The sequence below is a fragment of the Hydra viridissima genome, unplaced genomic scaffold, assembly GCF_058129835.1.
Source record: "Hydra viridissima isolate aposymbiotic clone 2 unplaced genomic scaffold, HvirCarnegie_v1 scaffold_16, whole genome shotgun sequence".
In the NCBI taxonomy this organism is placed as follows: domain Eukaryota; kingdom Metazoa; phylum Cnidaria; class Hydrozoa; order Anthoathecata; family Hydridae; genus Hydra; species Hydra viridissima.
The window spans coordinates 8,283,420-8,308,034 of NW_028324315.1; the positions used below are offsets into that span (position 1 = coordinate 8,283,420).

The 24,615-nt window shown below is 28.7% G+C and overlaps 1 protein-coding gene across 2 annotated transcripts in view; it reads left to right on the plus strand.

Moving 5' to 3' along the window:
• Nucleotides 1–5,327: 5,327 nt before the first annotated feature.
• Nucleotides 5,328–24,615, plus strand: part of LOC149877914 (uncharacterized) — a 33,709-nt gene continuing 14,421 nt past the window's right edge. The window contains exons 1-4 of one of the 2 annotated variants that reach the window (XM_090073676.1): nt 5,328–5,415; nt 8,245–8,297; nt 8,369–8,623; nt 9,624–12,293. In XM_090073676.1, coding sequence (XP_089929802.1) covers nt 8,270–8,297; nt 8,369–8,623; nt 9,624–12,293 — 2,953 coding nt within the window. In that variant the 5' untranslated portion in view covers nt 5,328–5,415; nt 8,245–8,269. Of the gene's footprint in view, nt 5,416–8,244; nt 8,298–8,368; nt 8,624–9,623; nt 12,639–24,615 lie in introns of those variants that run through there. The other variant, XM_090073673.1, reaches the window with a different exon arrangement.

Sequence of the window (24,615 nt, forward strand, 5' to 3'; positions counted from 1 at the left end):
AAAGGTTGAAGTGGTGTAGGTAGAGCGTAGTCAAGATTTGAGATATCCGTTTTACCCAAGATGGGGCGTAGGCCCCAAAGAGGGGTAAGAGTTTAAGTTAATCATATAGCGACTCTTGTTTTTTTTAAAGTAACAGCATTTCTTTATTTTATACCGTTTCCTTTAATTTTCGTTTATTTTATACCTTTTCGTAAAAAGTCCTCTTTTTCCAGTGATTTTAAAGTTTATTTCCGACGATGAATTTATGACGTCGGTATGTTGCACAAAAAAGTTTTGGTCAATTGTAAAATTTTTAAAAAAATGCAATTTCACGCATTTTACTCTTTATTTTAACAGTTGAGTTTTTTTAAGTTGAGGATGTTGAATCAAATCATATAAAAGGAAAGTATGCTAGGATTATTTTAGATTAGATAATCGATAATCTGCAAATACTTTTTTCACATGTTTAATGAATTGGATTTTTGAAATCTAGAACGATTGTTAAATAAATGCAAGGGTCTTTGAATATCTTTTGTTGAATCTGTATTTCTGTGATTTTACTGTAGTGTATACTTCAAATTTTTATTATTTAAAAATTAGAACTTAGAAGGGCGGATAATGTAGGCATATACCAAACTATTAATCACTTACTTTACTTTATATCGATGTCTTTGAACCTGAACATAGGTAGCTTCTCATTGGTTGTGATTTTTTCCAAATCTAAGGGATAGAATAAGAGTCCAGAAGAATAGAAGGGAACAGTAAAATAGTACTAGAACAGCCAAATACAAGTTCAACTTAAATTATATCTTGTCACATCACTTCACTTTAAACTTTTTGTTTATAAAACATGAACTTGAAGTCATTGAGCTTAAAACCTGAACGAAGTCACGTGACGTTCGTTTGTTTACTTTTTGTATGCACTCGTTTCGTTTACTCAAACAATTTCGAAGACAGCTACATATTTGGAAACGAATTTGAAAACCCTCAGAAACTTTAAACAACTTTAAAACACGCCATTTTCGTGTTTATACAACTTTGACGATTTTGAAAACCGCGAAAATAAGCCTTATTTGAACTGACACGATTTTGAAAACCGTCAAATTTTTTCAAAGTTTTTTAACGATTTCAAAACACGTTCACACACGACTTTTAGCGACGTCGAAGCTTCGACTTCGAAACACATCGACCTTGATTATTTTATTTCTAGTTGTTACCAAACCGAACCCGAACTTTAAAATTGTTAAGAACAAACCGAATCAAACCAACTGTCTTGATCCTAACCAAGCCAAATAGAGGTTTGCAAAAGTGAAAATTTCGCGATTCGCTTATCTCTGCATTACATAACATAATACGTAACACAATACATAACTTAACACATAACATACCGTGTAGTAAGAATTATTTTGTTTTCTCATTTTAAATTTTGGGAGAAAATAAGTTAGTAATTTTAGTAAGTAATAATAACTTTTAAAATATATTTCATTTTCAAATTTTTACTTCTAAATAAGTTGTTCAGAGAATTTAATAAAATAATAACTTCTGCTTTAAATAATTTCTATACAAATTTTCTAAAAAATTTGTATAGCAATTAGTTAGTACCTACATAATGTATAAAGAGTGAATGCTGGACACGTTTCCGTTTTGTTGAAGTTGGGGATGAGGTTCGTCGCTAAATTTATTGCATATATGATTATTTAGTTTTATAAATATGTCAATTACACACAATGCCAAACTGATCAGAATTCAAGTTTGATAATTAACTGAATATTAAATGCTAAATAGAGTCTAAATTGACCTTAGTTACAATATATTTTGATTGAGTTTTGTATAACTGCGAGTGATCATGTTTTAATCAACAGGTTGTCAAGGTGTTTGCCGTTTGTAAGCAGTGTGGATTATGGTTGTCAGTACCAATTGGTCATACTACAACTCTACAAAGACATAATACATCACACATCAATGAGATCAACTCATAACCTGGACAATTAAAAATGACAAGCTTTATACCTAAAAAGACAGGTTATAATAATATAGTTATAAATATAATTAGCGGATCTTGTTTTTTTCTATTTACTGTTTAACTTTTCACCTGTTACTTGCTGCCATTGATGGCAAAATATATTTGCTATAAGTACTTAACAATATTTTAGAAATACAATGTTTTTTGTAGAACAAAAAAAAAGCCATTATGTATTGCTTTGTATTTAATGTCTATTGTTTATTGCTTTATGCTTTACAGGCTCCTTAACACAAACGTGAACATCCTCAACGTGCAGCCCTGTGGATGATTGCTAAAGACATTCAGCCATTCTCGCGTGTTCAGGATGATGGGTTCCGTCACTTTGCTCAAACAATAATTTATATTGGATCAAAGTAAGGATTGTTGCAACTTGAGAATATTATGTGTGATCGAACAATTCTTTTTAAGAAATTACTACCAAAGTTTTACAACGAATATGTTCGAAAGCTGAATGACAAACTTGCTGGGGTTACTCATATCGCAATAACAACTGATCACTGGATGACATTCCAAAATACTTTTGTCAGACCTTTACATCACATTACTTAAACAGTAATTATTGCCTTATAAGTAAACGTGATGGATTATTTGATTTTAGTGAGTCTAAAACTGGCATTGCCGTAAAAGTCAAGACAACTGAAATGCTTAAAATACTTTTCCCTCTGACTAAAAGAAGCGACAATTCGGTATTTGTGACTGACAAAGGGAGTGATATGAAGTCGGCTTATCGCTACGATGTTAGACTTAGCTGTGCAGGTCATAATCTGAATATAGCTGTTGAAAAGACTTTGAAATCTTCTGGTGCTAATTTAGTTCATGAAATGATGTAGACATCAAAAGAAATGGTGGGCTACTTCAAACATAGTGGGAAAAACCAGGAACTAAATCACACTCTCAAACAGGATAATGCAACTCGTTGGAACAATTTTTTCTTTTGCAATAATTGTTATGCCAGTTAGATCTTGTCAAGTCCATTCTTGCTGATTCAAAGCAGTTCGACAAACTTGAGAAACTGAACAACGTTAACGAAAACTGTTGTATGACGTTGTAGAATTTTGCATCCTTTTCATAAGGCTACTGTGCAGTTGTCACATGACGATGTGCTGACGTCCCTTGATATATGGCCGATGCTATTTTGTCTTCGGTCAGTCTGTAAGATCAATGGTTTAGAGAGTAACAGTATGCGAGATTTGAAGGCAACTTTTCTGTCCAGCTTAATAGAAAAATATATTATTCATCCATTGCACAAGCTATCAACACACACTGTTCTTTCTTACAAATACTTGTCTTTCGTCAATGCAGAAGATGGCAATTTTGTTTATTCAGAGATGCGTCGTATGGTAGACAAAACTATTTCTTCAGCAAATCAGGTGATACGCAAGGACTCAGGCAATACAGGTATAGACAGCTTTAGTGAGTACAGTCATTCAGATCAGCTGCCTCCTTCAAAGAAGAATAAATCTTATCCTGAATCGTATGATTTGCTGGCAGACATTAAAACAGTTGTCGTTTTTTTGTCTAAGGTCGACAGTTATAAAATAAGACATGAATTTCAAAAATACTTGCTACTGCACGTGACAGCGTGTGATGCATTGCAATTCTGGAAAGACGATGAGCGTGAACATAAGCTTCCGATGAAATCATTGATCGGTAGAAAGTTGTTGGCTATTCCTGCTATAAGTACTGCCTGTGAAAGAGTGTTTTCAGTGTGTGGGGTGACGATGAGTGAGCGCAGGGCTCGTCTAAACCCAGAAACATTAGAAATGCTGATAATTCTCAAATACAACATGCAGTTCCTATTACCAGACTCACAGTAGGCTACTTAAGCTATCATTACCTGTGTTCAGAAAGTTACTGTTTTAATGTTTTGTGCACTTTAACTGCAGCTATTAGTTATTAGCCACTGCATTGTTTTTTAAACTTTTGAAGTTGCAGTTAATTGCAAGTTATTTCAAATAATTTGCAATGCTTTAACTACTTAATATTACTTTAACTTATTTCTGTTTTATAATTGCGAATGTAAAGCTTTGTAGCTAATAAAAAAATCAGTTCTGTTGATACCGAACAGAACCGAACACGAACTTTAAAAAAAGGGTTCGATTATCTAATAATAATGCGTTGTACAATTCTTGAGGGCTTTTAGTAAGTGTTGTTCCAAATGAGGGTTGCTGAGACATATTTTGGACAAAAGTTTTAATTACATTTCAATTTTATCTATTAATTACAGTGAATACAGTTTTTTACTTCAATGTGTCATAAAAAGAGTTCGAATTTGATAATAGATAATTTTTATAACAAATATTTAATGTCTTAAATTTATTATCAAAATAAAACTTTTTAAAATTTTCAAAATTTTAATGTTTATTGTTAAATAATTTTAGGAAGTCAAAGAGTAATGGTTCATATTAAGAAAAGGAATCAAGAAAGCATCATTAAGCCATGCAGTTGAAGTTAATAAGCATCTTTTAAAAAGTGGTTGTCTTCATAGCCATATATTGTTAAAAACCTATTTTCACATCAGAACCTTCGTTCTGCAATTGAAGGGAAAAGAGCTCATGGAGTTTTCTTTTAATTTTATAACAAAATGCTTATATTTTGATGTTAAAAAAAAACAGAAAAAGTAGAAGAAAAAAAATACCTTTAACCCCTAAAAAAGAATAACTGATATCTAAGAATTAGATTTTAAAATATGAAAAACGGTCGGTTTTTTATCTTTCTAATCAAAAATTGATTAAATCTGGATAAACCGCCTAAAAAACAGGAACAAAATGGTTCTAAAAAAGACCGTACTTTTTTCAATAACTATATGTATAAATTAACTACAGTGATGGCCAAAAGTCTTGGAACAAAACATTTAACGACCAAAAAATTTATTTTTGATCTAAAGTATAAATTTTGAAGGTTTGAGGTATATTTTTAAAGAGAATGTTGTTTAAAAAATTACTTAGAACTTATTTATTTTTTTATTTGTTTTACTGTTATCGTTTATTATTTTTAGTATAAAAATTTATCAGAACATAAAATATGTTGTTCCAAGACTTTTGTCCACCACTGTATATCTCATAACTAAAGATTTGTGAAAAAAAGTACTTTAAAATGTTTTAACAGTTCGCTAGATATTTCGCTATTTCCTTTTTATTATCAGAGCGGACGCGTAGTACGCAGTGACAAATAGTCACGATACCTCGTTTTGGACTTTTTTCGCTTTAATAATATAACTCCATCCAACTATTTTGTTAAGCCCTATTATTTGATTAAGACTCTTACTCATCGACGGCCATTGTTACATAAAATAAAATAATCTGATATCAATTAAAACAAAATCAACAATCAGCAAGAAAGTTAACTTGCTTGAAAAGTTTTGAAGTAAAACTTCCAACGATTAAAATAAGAACTCACCATCGCAGATTTCGGTTGGTAGTTTTTCATTATACGAAACCAGTTCAAACTTTTTATAAATTTAATGGGTTTTTGCCTTTTTATTTTCTATGGTTTGCTGTTGCATGATTCAGATTTTTCTATTGAGCGTTGAGCTTAAGGATTCAATTTTAAAATCTCAATTCTTGTTTTGTCGATCAATCAGTTGTTTACATACAGATCGCAGAAAAGAATTTTCGTAATAAGGAAAATGGAAATACTAGAGGGTAAAATGTACCGTTACGTCATCTACTTTTGTTCTTCTCTTGTTTTTTGTTACCTGATTTTACAAAAGTTTTAGTTTCATCGTTAGAAAAGCAGGGGAAATAAAAGAAGATATGAATTTACAGAAGTGAATAAAAAAGGTAGGATGAAGTGAGAGTACATGAATAATAACAAAGTTTGTAGCTGAATAACAGATCTTGAATATGAAAAGTTTAATACCAGAAACCATTTTTTGGAAAATACAATAATAACAATAATAATTTCAATAATAATAAAAATAATAACAAAAAAAATAATAAAAAAATTAATAATAATAATGAAAATAATAACATTAACAACAACAACAATTATAACAATAATAATTAAAATAATAATGAAAAAATAATAATAACAATAACAACAACAACAACAACAACAACAATAATTATAGTGAAGATGATGATGATGATTTTGAAGATAATGATGATGATTTTGAAGACAATGATGATGATGATATGCAACATTAAAAAATCAACTTTGATATATCAGTTAAAGCAGTTTAAAAAATCTGGAAGAACCCAGTATTCGTATTCACGTAAGAAACCAAAAAAAGTATTCTCAACAAAAGAAGAAATTATTTAGGTAAAATACTTAACAGATGCTGCAAATATGCATTACATTAAAGCAAATCAGATTCTTTGCATATCAGTATGCAATATCGATTCCCATATCTAATATTAATGCGTTGTACAATTCTTGAGGGCTTGTAGTAAGTGCTGTTCCAAATGAGGGTTGCTGAGACATATTTTGGACGAAAGTTTTAATTACATTTCAATTTTATCTATTAATTACAGTGAATACAGTTTTTTACTTCAATGTGTCATAAAAAGAGTTCGAATTTGATAATAGATAATTTTTATAACAAATATTTAATGTCTTAAATTTATTATAAAAATAAAACTTTTTAAAATTTTCAAAATTTTAATGTTTATTGTTAAATAATTTTAGGAAGTCAAAGAGTAATGGTTCATATTAAGAAAAGGAATCAAGAAAGCATCATTAAGCCATGCAGTTGAAGTTAATAAGCATCTTTTAAAAAGTGGTTGTCTTCATAGCCATATATTTTAAAAAACCTATTTTCACATCAGAACCTTCGTTCTGCAATTGAAGGGAATGGAGCTAAGAAAATGGTTTCTGGTATTAAACTTTTCATATTCAAGATCTGTTATTCAGCTACAAACTTTGTTATTATTCATGTACTCTCACTTCATCCTACCTTTTTTATTCACTTCTGTAAATTCATATCTTCTTTTATTTCCCCTGCTTTTCTAACGATGAAACTAAAACTTTTGTAAAATCAGGTAACAAAAAACAAGAGAAGAACAAAAGTAGATGACGTAACGGTACATTTTACCCTCTAGTATTTCCATTTTCCTTATTACGAAAATTCTTTTCTGCGATCTGTATGTAAACAACTGATTGATCGACATATGATATCTAATAATGAGATTTTAAAGTATGAAAAACGGTCGGTTTTTTATCTTTCTAATCAAAAATCGATTAAGTCTGGATTAACCGCCTAAAAAACAGGAACGAAATGGTTCTAAAAAAAGACCATATTTTTTTTAATAATTATATGTATAAATGAACTCTCATAACTAAAGATTTGTGAAAAAAAGTACTTTAAAATGTTTTAACAGTTCCCTAGATATTTCGCTATTTCCTTTTTATTATCAGAGCGGACGCGAAGTACGCAGTGACAAATAGTCACTGCGTACTTCGCGTCCGCTCTGATAATAAATAGAAGAACAAAATTCACTGCATCAAACATATCCTTCTTGCAAATCTTCTTACGAAAATCACCAAACTTACTCCTTGGCATTTTCAGATTAAAACAAATTAACAGAAATGATTATATATTTATCAGATTATATATTTTACAGAAATGATTATATATTTACAGAAATCAGATTAAGAACCCTTTTTGAAAAGCTTCTCATATTATAAACTGTCATAAATATAGTTACAAAAACAAAAGCAAACATGTATGACTAATGTCCATTTAGAAAACATGACTAATGAAAATTTTTAAAATTGTACATTTCGAAAACACGTTTTTCAATTAAAAAATCACCTTTCAATTAAAAGATTCTACGTGCTTGTTGGACTTCAAAACTGTTCTTTAACGTAATGCTTTATTAATTATTATTTTAAAACAATGCCACAAGTTCTAATTTATGCAGATCTCAATCGTGCAGGTACTGCTGCATTATTGTGAACAGCTAAAGATACTTTTAAAATAGTTGCTTTTGGAAAGATGGATCATTGGCGTCTTTTTTGTTCTTAAGGTGCAGAGTCCCCGTAATTCAAATCACTTTAACAGTCCATAAAATGCTTTCCATCAAAAACAAAGTTAGTGGGAAGGCAATTTTGTTCAAGTGATTAAGGGGTTTTTGAACTAACTGATATCATATGGTTTATTTCACTTCCAAAACTGCTCTAATTTAGTTTGAAGCAGCGCCAATTTTTTTGTACTCGTTTACTAACTGTGAAAACAGTTTGCTCTTGAAATTCTTTTACTGAAATTTATCATAGCAATTAACGGGCTTTCATTTTCGTAGAACGGCTTTAAATGATGAAGTTGTCATGGAGAACGAGTTTGACGATATAAAGGGTAATAAAATATTTTTAACATTTCCCATTTGAAACAGATTTTCAATTTTCAAAAAAACAAACCTCTTTTAGTTGAAAAATTTCCACGAGATGTGTTTACAACGCTTGCTGATTTGTTGACTTATGATTGGCAAAAGTTTGCTCGATGGCTTTCGGTTGCTGACTCAGCAATCGATAATGTAAAAGAAGAATTTGAAACAACGCGAGAACAAACTTTGCAAATACTGAACCAATGGCGTAAAAGTAATCCATCAAAAGAATGGCGAGATGTGAAAAGAGCATTACTTTTTTGCAATCGTAAAGATTTGATCAGTGAATGCGAACGAAGTAGGTATTTTGAGCTTGATAATTTTTGTACCGCTGTTGCATGCCGATGTTCTCCTGCCCCTGAATATTTATTAGAAATAAAAAAACACAAAATATACAAAAAAAGTTAAAACACTTCAGATCAATAACAGATTTTTTTACTTAACACGAACATTATTTTTGAGAAGGACAAGCTTTCTTTAATTTATTTAGTTAATTTGTCACAAATCTTTCGGGCATATTTATCAGCAAAATTATTTAGCAATTTTGCAGATTAAATTCACACTTGAATTAAGTTCAAAAACTTTGCTATTTCATAACATTATTATATTTAATTACTTAGTTTACAATATTATTTACAAATATGAAATTAAAGTTGAATGTGACTCGCTATCTTAATAGTTTTTTGCAGCCTTCTGCATAAACAATTATAATCTCCCACCCTCCCCCAAAAGGAGATGGATGGGAGGTTATAATCGTACATGCAGGAAATAACACTACAAAACATAGAAAATCTCAAAAACAGGAAATAATACTGGAAAATAATACTGCATAAACTTCTAACGAAGAAAAGTTTTTTCCAACTTTTTAAAAATACTTTTTTAAGAAAATTGATTTCGATTTTGAAAATATAACTGTATTGCGATGAGGTATTCAAATTAAACATCAATATATTCCTCTAAAAGTATTTTACATGTAAAATGCTTTTTCTAAAAAAAAACTGCAATTGTTTTTAAATAGCCTATACAAATGGAATTGCTTGAAAATAAAACTAGCTCATAGACAAATTATTTCATCATAATAATTGCAAGCTTATTGAAATTATATTCAGTAGTTAGTGATAATGTTTTTTATAGAAATCATCGATTTAATCGTCATTTAAATCTTGGATACAAATTATTATGTTTTAAAAAGCAAACACAATACAAGTGAAATGCGAAATGTTGTTTAAAAAATAACGTCTAAACAGTCCTCAAATATGTCATCCTGTAGTTAAAAATGACAAGTTTTTGTCTTTTAGAGTTAATATCCCGACATTCCATTTTCGGTATCCTGCCGCCGACAAAAGCTTTCTTTTCACGTGACGATGAACTTAATGAAATTCATAAATGCGTGTGCCAAACAAACGATTCGAATAAATCAATCACGGTTTTAACTGGAATGTCTGGAATAGCAAAGACTCAGCTCGCTAGAAAGTATGCAGCATTTTATAACAACCATTTTGATAGTATTGTGTGGGTGGATGCAGCATTTGACAAAATACAAGTTTCTATGACTAATCTCTGTAACGAACTAGGGTTGAGCGTAAGAGAACCTCAAGGCGATCCGTTCGATATTGAAGCAGTTTCTAGAAAAATACATCGCTATTTTGAAAGAGAAAAAACGCTTTACATCTTCGACAACGTCGACGATGAGAGTGTAAAAAATTTTGAAAAATTCGTATCAAACAAAAAAAGATCATTTACTTTGGTAACATCGCAATGGAAATCATGGTCTACCGATGTTAATCAAGTACAGATTCATTCTTTCTCGCCTCAAGATGCGTTACTTTTCGCAAAAAGAAATATTAAACAAAAAATAACAAAAGATAAAGAAAAACTAAAAGAAATAACTGAGGTGGTTCAACACCATCCACTCGCCATTAGTCAATCTATTAACTATATAAACAACAACAGCGTTTCTTTGCAGGAATATTTAGATCTCTTCCGATCATATTCTTTCGAAATGCTCGAGGAAGGTATCCAAACTGAACAGGGAACAAAGTCTACTATAACATCAATTAGCATAGTATTAAACAAAATAGAAACATTGAATGAAAAATCAATGGAAATTTTAAACCATTTATCGTATTGCGATGGTCAACGCATAACTAAAAAGTTTATTCATGGTATTTCAAAACACCTGAAAATGAACGAAGGGCTTTTAACAAATCGAGCAATAAATTTACTAGTAGGTTATTCGTTGCTTGATCGTTTCGACGATGACAATGATAGGTACGCGATGCACGAAATGACCCAGTTAGCGTGTAAATGTTATCAAAAACGAAAAGAAATAACAGAGATATGTAACATAAACATCGCCCATTTTCTAAAATTAGAGTTGGAGGTGGTAAAGGAACACGTTGACAATGGGAAGCACTTCTATAATCATTTCATCCATATGTTTCGTATAAGCAAACCAGAAATGTGTAAAGTATTCCATCAAATGAGTTCGTGTATCAAAAGTTTCTTATCAAACAAAGGCTTCTTTCATGAAGCAATAAACATACTTGATGACATTGAAAATTATAACACAAAATCTTATGGAACTGAAAATGAAATAACTTTAAATACAAAACATAGTAAAGCAAGATGTTTGGATGATATGGGAAAATATAATGATGCTTTAGAAATTTATTATCAAGTTGATAAAATAAAAACGGATATTTTAGGTATCAATCATCCATCAACATTGGATACAAAAAATAATATAGCAATCTCTTTGAATGGAATAGGAAAATATAAAGAAGCTTTAGAAATTTATTATCAAGTTGATAAAATACAAACGGATATTTTAGGTATCAATCATCCATCAACATTGGATACAAAAAATAATTTAGCAAACTGTTTAAATGGAATGGGAAAATATAATGAAGCTTTAGAAATTTATTATCAAGTTGATAAAATAAAAACGGATACTTTAGGTATCAATCATCCATCAACATTGGCTACAAAAAATAATATAGCAAATTGTTTGAATGGAATGGGAAAATATAATGAAGCTTTAGAAATTTATTATCAAGTTGATAAAATAAAAACGGATATTTTAGGTATCAATCATCCATCAACATTGGGTACAAAAAATAATACAGCAATCTGTTTGAAAAATATGGGAAAGTATAATAAAGCTTTAGAAATTTATTACCTAGTTGATAAAATACAAACGGATATTTTAGGTAGCAATCATCCATCAACATTAGATACAAAAAATAATATAGCAATCTGTTTGAATGGAATAGGAAAATATAATGAAGCTTTAGAAATTTATTATCAAGTTGATAAAATACAAACGGATATTTTAGGTTTCAATCATCCATCAACATTGCGTACAAAAAATAATATAGCAAACTGTTTGAATGGAATGGGAAAGTATAATGAAGCTTTAGAAATTTATTATCATGTCGATAAAATAAAATTGGATATTTTAGGTATCAATCATCCATCAACATTGGGTTCAAAAAATAATATAGCAAACTGTTTGAATGGAATGGGAAAGTATAATGAAGCTTTAGAAATTTATTATCAAGTTGATAAAATAAAAACGGATATTTTAGGTATCAATCATCCATTAACATTGGGTACAAAAAATAATATAGCAATCTGTTTGAACAATATGGGAAAGTATAATGAAGCTTTAGAAATATATTATCAAGTTGATAAAATACAAAAGAATATTTTAGGTATCAATCATCCATCAACATTGCGTACGAAAAGTAATATAGCAAGCTGTTTGATTGGAATGGGAAAGTATAATGAAGCTTTAGAAGTTTATTTTCAAGTTGATAAAATACAAACGGATATTTTAGGTATCAATCATCCATCAACATTGGATACAAAAAATAATATAGCTAACTGTTTGAATGGAATGGGAAAGTTTAATGAAGCTTTAGAAATTTATTATCAAGTTGATAAAATACAAACGGATATTTTAGGTATCACTCATCCATCAATATTGCGTACAAAAAATAATATAGCAAGCTGTTTCAAAGATATAAAACGAATTGAAACGGAAGTTTTGAATGATTTGAAATGAAAGATAAGAAATGGAAAATTGAAGTTGTCAACTATTTTAATTGCTTTCTGTCAACTTTAAATGCCTAATGATGTTAATTAACTTTAATTTATTTTAAATATGTAATTTGATTTTTTATAGTTTTTGCATCTTTTTTTTATCGGAAGATATTTATTTAAGTACGATAAAAATGTTTGATTATAATAGAAGTTGTAACAAAGTAAAGCTATGGTGGAGGAATCCATAAAAAATAAAGAATTTGAGTTAATGAATGAAACTATTAAATGCAAATGAATGAAAATTTGTTTCAAGGAGTGTAAAGTTAAAAATAGTTTTTTTACAGCCGGAAAATTGGAACCGTTAAGTTTAGATAAAGACGCTTGGGAGAAGTGTTAAATAAATTTCAAATGAAGTTTTATGTAAAAGTGAAGTATAATAATAAAAGTTCTATAGTTTTCTTTTAACTATTTTAAAATATTAATGTTTTTTTTTTCGTTATCATGTTGATTGTCGTATTACATAATAATGTCATAATTAAATTTAATTAATTATTTCTCCCATAATTGAACTTTACGTTAAATAAGAATCAGGCTGTCAAAATTAATTGCTCTTTTAATGAGAAGTGAACGTATGCGATTGTTAATATCATAAGGAACAGAAAAAAATGAGTGCTAAGTTTGAGTCGGCGTGTACATTTGAATTCGCCAAGTGTAAATTAAATTTGATTACAATCATTTTATAAAGCATTCAAGTATATCCACATCCGTACGTAAAAAATCATTCGAAACCCAAAATCCTCTACGAAAGCCTTACAATTAGAAAATATGAAAAATATATATATTCCAAAAAGAGGTTGTCATACAAATGTATTATTCGGGTCGCTTGTTTCGCTTTAATAGAGAGACTTTCATTTAAATGAAAAAGGTTATATATTATATATCATATGAAGACTTTCTCAAAAAATATTCCACAAATACTCAAGCGCTTCTCTTCAATTTAAACTTAAAGAAAAAAATTGAAAAAAGAAGTTAAAAGAAAATAAAAAAGAATTGCATAAGTGTGAGTGGCTAAATTAAATACAAAATTTTAATGAAGAAATTTGGAAAAAAAAAGTTAAAAACGAAATAAAAAGAAGATATGAAATAGAAGAATTTTTTAATATTTATTTATAAAAGAATTTATAGAAAAAGTTTAAAAAACACTCATATAAAAACAATTTTTTAGAAGAAACGTTCTTTAGAGATATTGCTCTGAAAAAAAATTATCAGAAATTTTAATTTGGGGTATAGCTCAGAGTTTCAATTTAAAAGTATAAATTAGCAGTTTAAATAAGAATTAAGTAATCTATAATTGAACTCAAAACTCTAAGTAATTGAAAATCGGAACTTAAAATGGAAGTATAATAAATAAATTTAATAGTGAAATTTAAAGAAGAACGATAAATGTCAATAGAAATATTTAAAGATATTTAAAGTAGCAATGAAAATTAGAAATTCCTACTTGAAATTTTGAGTTAAGTTTCAACAAGATTTTTTAAATTAAAAATTTAGTTTAGAAATTTAGTTTAGAAAATTAATTTAGAAATTCTATTTAAAAGTTTAATTTAGATATTTAATTTAGAAATTTAATTTAGAAATTTAATTAAGAAACTTAATTAAGAAATTTAATTTAAAGATTTAATTTAGAAGTTTAATTTAGAAACTTAAATTAGAAATTTTGTTTAGAAATTTAATTTAGAAATTTAATTTAGAAATTTAATTTAGAATTTTAATTTAGAAATTTAATTTAGAAATTTAATTTAGAAATTTAATTTAGAAATTTAATTTAGAAATTTAATTTAGAAATTTAATTTAGAAATATAATTTAGAAATTTATATTAGATATGTAAACTAGAAATCAAAGAAATATTGTATTAATCTAAAATAGAAATTAAGTTTGAAGTTTGTAAATTTTGATATTTATAACATTTTATAATTTATATTTACATATTTAAATATATTAAATAAGGCTTGTAATATAATTTATATTTATATATTTAAATATATTAAATAAGGCTTGTAATATAATTTAAGTTTATATATTTAAATATATTAAATTAGATTTGTAATAATAATAAAAAGTTTTAATAAGGTAAAAGTCTAAGTTTTTTTAGTAATTTAAATTAAAACCTTAAGTAATTTAAATTATAAACTTGGATAAGAAATTAAATTTGAAATTTAAATCTGAAGCATTAATTAGAAACTTAAATTAGATATAACTTCAGATTAATTTATTTTATTAATTAAATTAAACGTATTTTAATTAACTTAGATAATTAGAAACTGATGTAAGAAACTATAATAGCAACTCAATCTAGAAAGATAAAAAAGAAATATAAATTAGAAAGTTACTTTAGCAAACCTATTCATAAATTAGAATTATTAACTCAAATTCAGAAAGTGTAATTTGAATCTTTAGTTCAAAACTTTAAAAAGTAACTTTAATTAGAAAATAAAATAGAAATTCAAACTACAAATTTAAACTAGAAATTTAAATAAGTTATAATACAAATGTTTAATTAGAAATTTACATCAAAAAGTCGAATTATGACACTAAATTGTGTATTTTAAGTAGATCATCACATTTAAATTTGTAAATCAGTTTGGAATAAAAAGTTTATTTTTCGTTAAATAATTATAATAGAAACTTAAATCAGATATTTAAATTAGGAACCTAAATTAAAATTTTTATTTTTGATGTGCTATTATTAGAAAATGTTATGAAAATTCGAGATTTTTAATATTGCAAAGTGTTTACAGACATCAAGCGCACTTATTAAAAGTAGCGGGAGTATTAATAAGTATATTCCTTTAAGTCGTCACTTTGCGATCCCATTTACGAGATGAAATTACGATGAATTACATAAACTGTCCAGTTGAATGATAACTCAGTTCGATTGAAAGTTCGGCTGAAAGAAACAAAAACATCAAGCTAAAATATAAAATTCAGAACTTTCTTTGAAAAAAAAATCAACAAGAAGCAGGTTTTAATCAAAAGTTAGTTAAAGACAAGGTCTGCTAAAGGCTGACCTTGTCTTTAATTAACTTTTGAATGAAACCTGCTTCTTTTTTATTTTTTTTTAAATGTAATATGCAAAGCTCAAGATTCAACTAGCCATTTTGTAAGTGCTATAAATTTTTATTGCACTAAACCATTCAGTAAATTGTATTAAACATATCCATTCCTTCATCCATCTTTTCTAAAAGGTATAAATACAAATGATAACAAAATACTTTATCACCATGTTGAACTTGATCTGCATCGTTGGTTGTCATGGCTATCAAAATAGTCCTTTTTGTTTTGCATTTTACACCAAGCTACTTAGCGCAATCCAATATTTTCAATAGAGTCTACATTAAAAAGCCATTCATTTTTCCTAGACTTTTTTGGAAACCAATCACGGATACATACTCCTTTAAAAGTTTTTACTTTTAGATCTTTAGTTGCTTATATAAAATCAGTATTAAATAGAGATTTGTTTTCTTGCATAAATTTATCAACTTTTATTTCATATTTACGTAAACTTTGTAATTTTTCTCTTACATATAAAATGAAGATCAAACATTATTCATGGAATGATTTTTTAAACAAGCGCCATAATAATCCATTACTATCTAATAGTAGTAGAGGGTTAATTGTTGGTAAATCCTGGATGTGGCAAGTTAACACTATTACTTAATCTACTCTTTAATGGATGGATTGATTATTGTAGACCAACGGTTTTTGGGAAAAGTTTATTTCAGCCATATACAACCAAGTGTTTCTTCACTTATTGAGGTAACAGCAAAATTATGAATGTCAGTGCGGCGCGTTTATAAATATTTTATTAAATGTTTGATGGTTTAGTTAAGTGTTATGATGAAGCTAAGGTATTAGGAGTTGTGTGTAGGTAGGGGTACTAGTGTTGTGTGAAAAGGTATATGGAGTTTGGGATTGAGTTAGTGGTGTCCATTACTTTGTAATGGTTAGCACTTTTTTGCTCATAACGTTTGTATAATATAAATAATATTCTCTTACGCTTCTTGCACTGTTCAATACTGTTTATATCAATTATTCCTCTTTTTTATATCTTCTTTTTTATTGCAAATATCTCTTCTTTTTATGAATCTTCTGATTAATCTTCTTTAATCAATATTAAAATCTTCATCTTTTCTTCATTTATCAGCTGCTTATTAAACTGCTTCAATGAGTTATTCTACATCAAAGTGTTTTTCTTATCACTTTAAATTTCTTCTTAAAACTTTCTTGAAAGTTTCTCTTTTAAACTTCGTCTTCTTTCCTTCTTCTCTCCTTCCAAAGTGACGACCGTACTCATCCGTCGCTCAAATTCGTCTCCCAAAGAAGTACAATCTCTGCCGCACGGTATACATCTTTATTTTAATATTCCAAGTACACAGAAACCTACATCTTTTCATTCTTTATATTTAGGTTAGCTCTAAAGTAAATACAAATCCCTTTTATAGTTCTACCGTCACTCAAGCATTCCATTCATTTTGTTGTGCTAACATAATCACTTTTGTAGTGTATCCTTATTTGCTTATAATTTCTACAAGTAGTACATGAGTTTAACAATTTTCTACATTTTATATAAAGATTTATCTCTTTGTTCTTCTTGCATCTTGAATAAATTTTTCTTTAATGACTTTTTGAATATTTACAAAAAATGAAACTTTAACATAGCTTTATAGTTGCTTAATGGTTGTGAGAAAAGTCCTTATAATTTCTGCTTCAATTTTTATAAAAGGTTGAATTTTTAACTTAGCTTAATGCTTGTTTGACGGTTGTGAGAGACGTCTATATTTACAAATGGATGAAACTTTATAATATTCATGGTTTGGTATCTGGTTGAAAACGAGGCGATGCAGCATTTAAATGAGGTGATGCAGCTTTAAATTTATTAGCCATAAATTTTACTTTAAGTAAATGGTAGGGTATATGGTTGAACCTACTTTTTGATTTCTTTAGCAAAAATAAAATAAATCGTTCAGTTGAAAGAAAGCTTAATAATTGAACATACGGTTGTATATGGCAAAAATTCTGCTTAAGTTTCAAATTTATAAATTCAAACAAAGCTTGATAGTTAAACATTAGTCAAAAAAAGTTAGGCGAAAACTCGCATTTTACATCAACTAAAAAGCATAAATCTTTACGTCTTCATGTAAACAAAAACTAATATAAATGCAGCTAAAAACATTTTTGCAAAGAACATTATAAGGAATTCTATATTTATTAATCTATGAAAGTTCATCTTTTCAACAACTTTACTTGTATTTTTTTACTTGTAACTACTTTACTTGTAATTGGCGCAAACCATTCACAAAATATTTTCATTGCAAAACCCTGCTGAAAAGGAGTGAGGATGAAGCACAACTTGAACCACCTGCAGCCAAATGAAATTAAGTTATTGAACGCAACAAGTTTAGAAAATATGTCATTGTGATATCTTGCGTGAATTTAAATTGCAACATAGTTCTGTAATGATACAAGTCTACCAAAGAGAACTGTAACGGGTTCTATTTTACTTTCTGCATCTTACGTAAAAAACGTACTAGGTTATGTAAAATTTTAACACATTTTCTACTAAAAGTGATTTTCTTTTTATTAAACATTTGCATATTTTCTAATTCAATTTATTAATTTCTTAAGTATCTTTTTAACTGTTATTTGCATTTTTTTTGAATTTGTATCTCATGTAAAAAAAGAAAAATAAACTCTTGAAAATTAAAGTTGCTTTGTATTTAATGCTCCGGCGCACTATGCATCGCTTAGAGGAAATAGGATTTTTAATGCTCTGGCGCATTATGCATCGCTTAGCGGATATAGGATTTTGTACATATTTTTTAGTGATTTTTCATATTTAAACTTTTTAAGTTTTTTTTTTTTTTCATTCAGTTTTTAATTCTCAATAAAAAAAAAATTATTTTTAGTTTTTTTAAACTTTTGACATCTTAAGGGTTTTTTTAATATTTTAAAAAACTCGCATTTTTATTAAAATCCTTTCAAAGTATATGATAAGTTTTAAATTTCTTTATTATTTTTATGCGAAATTAAAATAATCATTTATTTACTTGAATGTAAAACTAGAAATTGAAAAAAAGCGTTTTTGCATAGCATTTTTTTGCTGATTTTTTGATTTCTTAAACATTGATTGATTTGAGCATATGGTCAGAGAAGTCGCCTCGTTTTTTTTAAATAAAATTTAGCTACTGCAAATTGACTTTACTGCTATGCAAAAAAATTGAAGCGACCTCAATGACCTCATGCTTAAAAAATCATTTTTACTACTAAGAGTTTTATTCAAAACCGACTAAATACTGTGAAAAAAATGAAAATTCCGCAGTTCAATGACATGCGGTAATTTTTTATTTTATTCAGTTTTACCTTATGATGGTTTTTATTAATTATCAAAATGGCTACATTCACTCTTCGTCAACTTTTAACACATACTTTTCCCCCGAGGCATATATTCTTAAGAAAAAATTTTAAAGCCTGTGCCAAATTTTTGCAGTCTAAGTTTATTGCACTAAATAATGCTGGTTGTATGGTTAGTTTCAAAATTTTTCGAAGACTGGCTTTGAGTTGATAAAAAACTTTAACAAATGTGGAAAAATAAGCAGTTTGTTCTTCACTAAATACAAAGATTTTCTGGATAAAAAAATTGAATACAAATCATATGTCTGGTAAGCATTTTATTACTTTTAATATAAAATGTTACATACATACATATATATATATATATATATATATATATATATATATATATATATATATATATATATATATATATATATATAATATAGCATAGAAACAGATCCTGAGCAACTGATAAGGAAATATGAAGAGGGACAACTTACTTTAAAAGAGGGTGAAAAGCTGACTCAGCAGGGTAACCAGCTCATCAAGCAGGATGAACAAAAAATGAAGGAAGGTCAATTAATACACGAAGGTCTTAGACTGAAATTAAATAGGTACATATATATATATATATATATATATATATATATATATATATATATATATATATATATATATATATATATATATATATATATATATGTATTTATATATATATGTATTTATATAAAGTTAAAAGTTGTACACACATTTTATACATGTTTTAGGAGAAATACTGTAACAATGGGAATACCTGAAGCACCAAAACCTAGAAAATCTTTTTTAGAACTTATGAGTAGGATGAAACGTAAAAGAACTGATAATCTTCAGGGAAAAGAACTGGAAGAACTTCAACATGCTGTAAAAAGGTTTGCATCTAATCCCTTTACTGCACCCAGTTCTAACTTATTTGGTCCAAATTTATCATTGCATACTTTTTGCAATTTGAGACTAACAGACAGAATATGGGCTCAATTTAAAAAAAATTGTTACACAAAATCATCATCTTGTTCCTCCAGGTTTAACCAAGTTAAAAGATTACAACAAATTGACATATCCAGAGCAGGTGAAATAATCAGAAACTGAAGCAAAATTTAGTCTCTTTTATATGATCAAACATTCAGTTTCTAGAGTGCTTGAGTATCTTTTGGAGGATGAAGATAATTCTATGAAAGATTTAGCACAGGAGGAACGTGATAGCATATATGTTATTTGCAAAGTGGGTGGTGATGGTCAGAGTGACCAATCTGAGTTTCAGAATGTAGCAACTATGAAGAGAGGTGTAAATAAATCCACTGTGTATAGATTAGTGTTTGTACTGTTGGAGATTCGTAGTGGAAAAAAGATACTATGGAAAAATTGTAATCCAAATAGTCCAGATGCAACCCGTCATCTTATGTTTTGTTTTGCCGAAGAGACTGCTAGTTTTATTCGAGAGAAGTTTGAACATTTACAAAATGAAATTTTGTCTTTAGAGAATATTAAGTTTACACTTCATGACAATACTTTTGTTATAAATTCAATTTTGTCAACTATTTATACCACAAAAAATGATGGTAAAACACTTAATGCTAAGGTATCAAAAATGCTTTAAAAAATTTAGCATCTCAGTGCTGTCATGTAAATCAAGCAAGTCCTTAGGATTTTAATTTGGAATAAAGATAAAAATGTAGACAAGAATATATTGAAGCTTGGAATTTGCAGTCTTCATTTGTGGATATGCAGAATGGAGTGGGTTTTCAATACTGCTTGCAAACTTCCAGCAGTGAAACAAGGAAGAAAAATTCCAGCAAAAAATAGCCAAGAGTTTATTGAAAACAAAAGATTTTACTGTCGCTTCAAATATTTTAATTTACTAAAAACCCCCTTAAATATTTCTCATGTGGAAGATAATAGACATTTCAATTGATTAAACTAAGGACTTATAGATCAACTTAATAGAAAAAAAAAAACTAAATTTAATTTTCTACAAAGTTTACATCAAGCAATGATTCTTACAAGTAATTAAGGAACTGCACCTCTGAAATAGAGGTATTTCAATTATTAGCAGTATTAAAACAACTACAATATGTACCTTCATATATGAAAGATAATTTTTAAAGAGCATAGTGTCTGATTATTGAAATTATTGTCAAATGTTATTCAGAGTTTAAACTATGATGTAAATTTTTCATTATCGTTTGAAAAATAGTATTGCAAAGTACGAACAACACCATGACACAGGTCGAAAATAAACTTAGAACTTTTAAAACGTTTATCAGTCAAGAATGTATCAACATCTTGAATGTTTTGTTGTCTGTATTTTTGACGTTTAAACATAGAAACTTAGTAAAACGCAATTGGTATCATTACTTTAGGATATTTCAATAGAACCATTCACTAAAAATACTTTGGACTTATGTCTAAAAGAGAATGCGCCGGCCGTCGTTCATAAATGAAAGCCAGTTTATTATCGCACACTCCTCCTTCAATAATTCTCTGTTTAAAATTTTAAAAGACATTTTAAAATCTAGTTTAAGTACAATTAAAATGAGTTTTTTTAAAAACAATTTTAAATTTGAATTAACTTTGAATAAAATTAAAACAGAAAATTGAAAGTAAAGATTTCTAAATAAAATTACTTATTTTAAATGTTACAAAAAACCATTTTATTTAATTTCACGGAACCGGGAATCCCTATTTTAAATTTACTGTCATTAAATAGCTTTATCCAAGAAGACACAGCAATAATCTTTAAAAAAAAAAAAAAACTTTTGGTATAATTTTATCAGTTCTCAGTAAATAAAGTTTTCTCTGCCACCCTCTGCAAGAGGTGCTGAAAGCTTTAAGCCAAGCTTAACCCATTTAGTCATCAAATAGCCACTATAATAGTTTCTTTTCCTGAATATTTGAATATGTTTCTAAACAAATATGATGGATCTCAACGATATAATGGACGAGGAAAGTAACCACCAAAATTCCCGCTTCAATCAATTTTACAAAACTGTCATCTCATTTTTAGACAATCCTAAGGCGAAGGATGATTTAACTAAGGTTGCTAAAGACGTACCAAAAGTTTCGTAAATCCACCGTTTAATAATCCATCGTTTAAAAATGGACTTCAAACTGAATATTGGGTAATGTATTCCTTAAAAAAAATCCTGAAATAGTTCTTCGTACACACGAATCTATTAGCAGAGCAACAGCATTGGTTCCAGTCATCAAAATCAACAGATTTTTTGAAAATTTTCACAATTTTTTAGAAGGGAATGTTTTGTTTCATGTCTTTAATTGTCCAGATGCTTTCAAAAATGTTGATAAGACAAACTTTGAAAGGTGCGAAAACAGTATACAAAGTTAATTCATCAAGACCTTAAGGAAATCTTACCTTAAGAAAAAATTACTGACTGCCATTGCTATTGGTTCTATGTATAGTTCTTTATGTATCTGCGTCTCGTTATTTTTTTTATTTGAGACGAGACGAGACTGGACAAGACGATAAAATCCTGGACACAATTTTTAAATTAAGAGACAAAATTATTGTCCCGATTTAAAACTTTATTCCGGAACAGTGATTTCCTTTGTCTCTTTATTTTTTACCAGGACATTTCTCGTTTCGTTACGCTTTTCCCGGTTCAGCATTGACCCTAAGTGGTCACCTGTGGTCAGTGTTGACCCAGAATCAAAAGATACGAGATGAGGCAGAAGCTGCCAAGGAGGACAAAGTTTAAAAGGCAGAAGATGAACTGAAAACAGTTAAATTACGCATGTTACGATGCGATTTAGCAAAGTTATACGATTTTTTATTAATGCAAACAACGGGATCCGAAGTTAATTCAATGTTAACAAAATAATACGTTTTTTTTTAGGTCACAGGAAAAAAAAAAAGGTTCTAAAAGCCAGAAAGAATCTGTGCTATCCAACACAGAACACCACTCAACTTTGTGGTGACATGGAGCATATGGTTTATCTTGCAATTAACAGTCAGCCTTTCTTCATCTGTGACTCTATCCCGTTCCAAACACTGCTTGCCCACTTTGACTGGAGGTATAAAGTTAAAAGTGGTGCCTGCATAGCTCGCTTTAAGTTACCTCTCCTCTATAGGAAACTGCAAATGTTCATGAGGAGCATGTTTGACAAGGAGCTTCCTCATTGCGACCGACTTGCGATCAGCACTGACATCTGGGCCTCACGCTACAACAATCCATTCATAGCGGTGACTCTTCATTACATCACCAAAGAGTTTGTTCCAAAAGGTGATTTTTTTAGAACAAACTCCTCGATGGAGTTGTTCCATTTCCAGGTAAGCACACTGGTCAGAACATTGCTACTCAGTTATACAACTTGGTTAAAAGTTTTACGTCACTCAAAATGGTCAAGAAGCGTGTTGTTGTTTGTGACCAAGCTTCACATATAAAAGCTACACTGAGGGAGTCAGAGACTTTTGCTGATCTTGAAAGTGGTTCAATCACATGAATTGACCACAAGCTTAACGTGGGCCTTTAGTGAAGCTGGGCAGGTGGTCAACAATGCAGCTTGCCTCCGAAAAACTCGAGGATTGTTAAACTGGAAAGGCGAGACAGACTTCATTTAGGCTACCAAGGCCAGGAACTAGCACAAAAAAATGAGAATGAAAGTCTGGAAGCGGACAACTTAATATTCTATTTTAGGTTAGCATGCTAGGATTATTTTAGACTAGATAATCGATAATATGCAAATAATTTTTTCACATGTTTAAGGTATTGGATTTTTGAAATCTAGAACGAATGTTAAATAAATGCAAGGGTCTTAGCGTATCTTTTATTGATTCTGAATTTTTGTTAATTTACTGTAGTGTATTTTTCAAATTTTTATTATTTAGAAATTAGAACTTAGAAGGGCAGAGATTGATAGCAAACACTAAACCAGTTCAACTTCAATTCAGTTCAACTTAAAATATAGCTTATTACTTCACTTCACTTTAAAATTTTTGCTTGAAGTTGAAGTCATTGAGCTTAAAACCAGAATGAAGTTACGCAACGGTCGTTTGCTTACTTACTGTTTGCACTCGTAAGACCGTTAAATTTTCGGAAGCGAATTTAAAAGCCTTTAAAAATTTTAAACAAATTTAAAACACGCCATTTTTGAATTCATATAACTTTTACGATTTTAAAAACCGCGAAAATATACTTTATTTGAACTAATACGATTTTGAAAACCGTCATATTCAATTTTTTATGAATTTTTACGATTTTGAAATCTGCCAAAAAATATTTTATTCGAGTACGAATTTAAAAACCGTCTAATTCAATTTTATACCACTTTAAAAATTTCGAACCACGTTCACACACGACTTTTAGGTGTTGTTAATCTTCTGAGTTTTTATTCATATCTTAGTAATTATTGATTACGATAATTACATAATATATTAGTAACTACAAATCATTTTAGTAATATGGAGTAACAGTAAACTAACTCGTATATAGACTAAAAAATTGTTGAAGAAATTGATTACAGACGGAGCGGCACGCTTAACACCTACATAATGGGCTAAGAGTAAATGCTGGACACGCTTCCGTTACGTTGAAGTTGGGGATGAGGTTTGTCGCTAGATTTACCACATATATGATTATTTAGTTTTGAAAATATGTCAATTAATCTATAATCACCTGCATTTCTCAGGCATTGCATATTGCACACAATGCCCAACTGAACAGAATTCAGGTTTGACAATTAACTGAATATTAAATGCTAAATAGAAACAATTGACCTTAGTTACAATACATTTTATTTGAGTTTTGTATAACTGCGAGTGATCATGTAGTGATCAACTGGTTGTCAAGGAGTTTGCC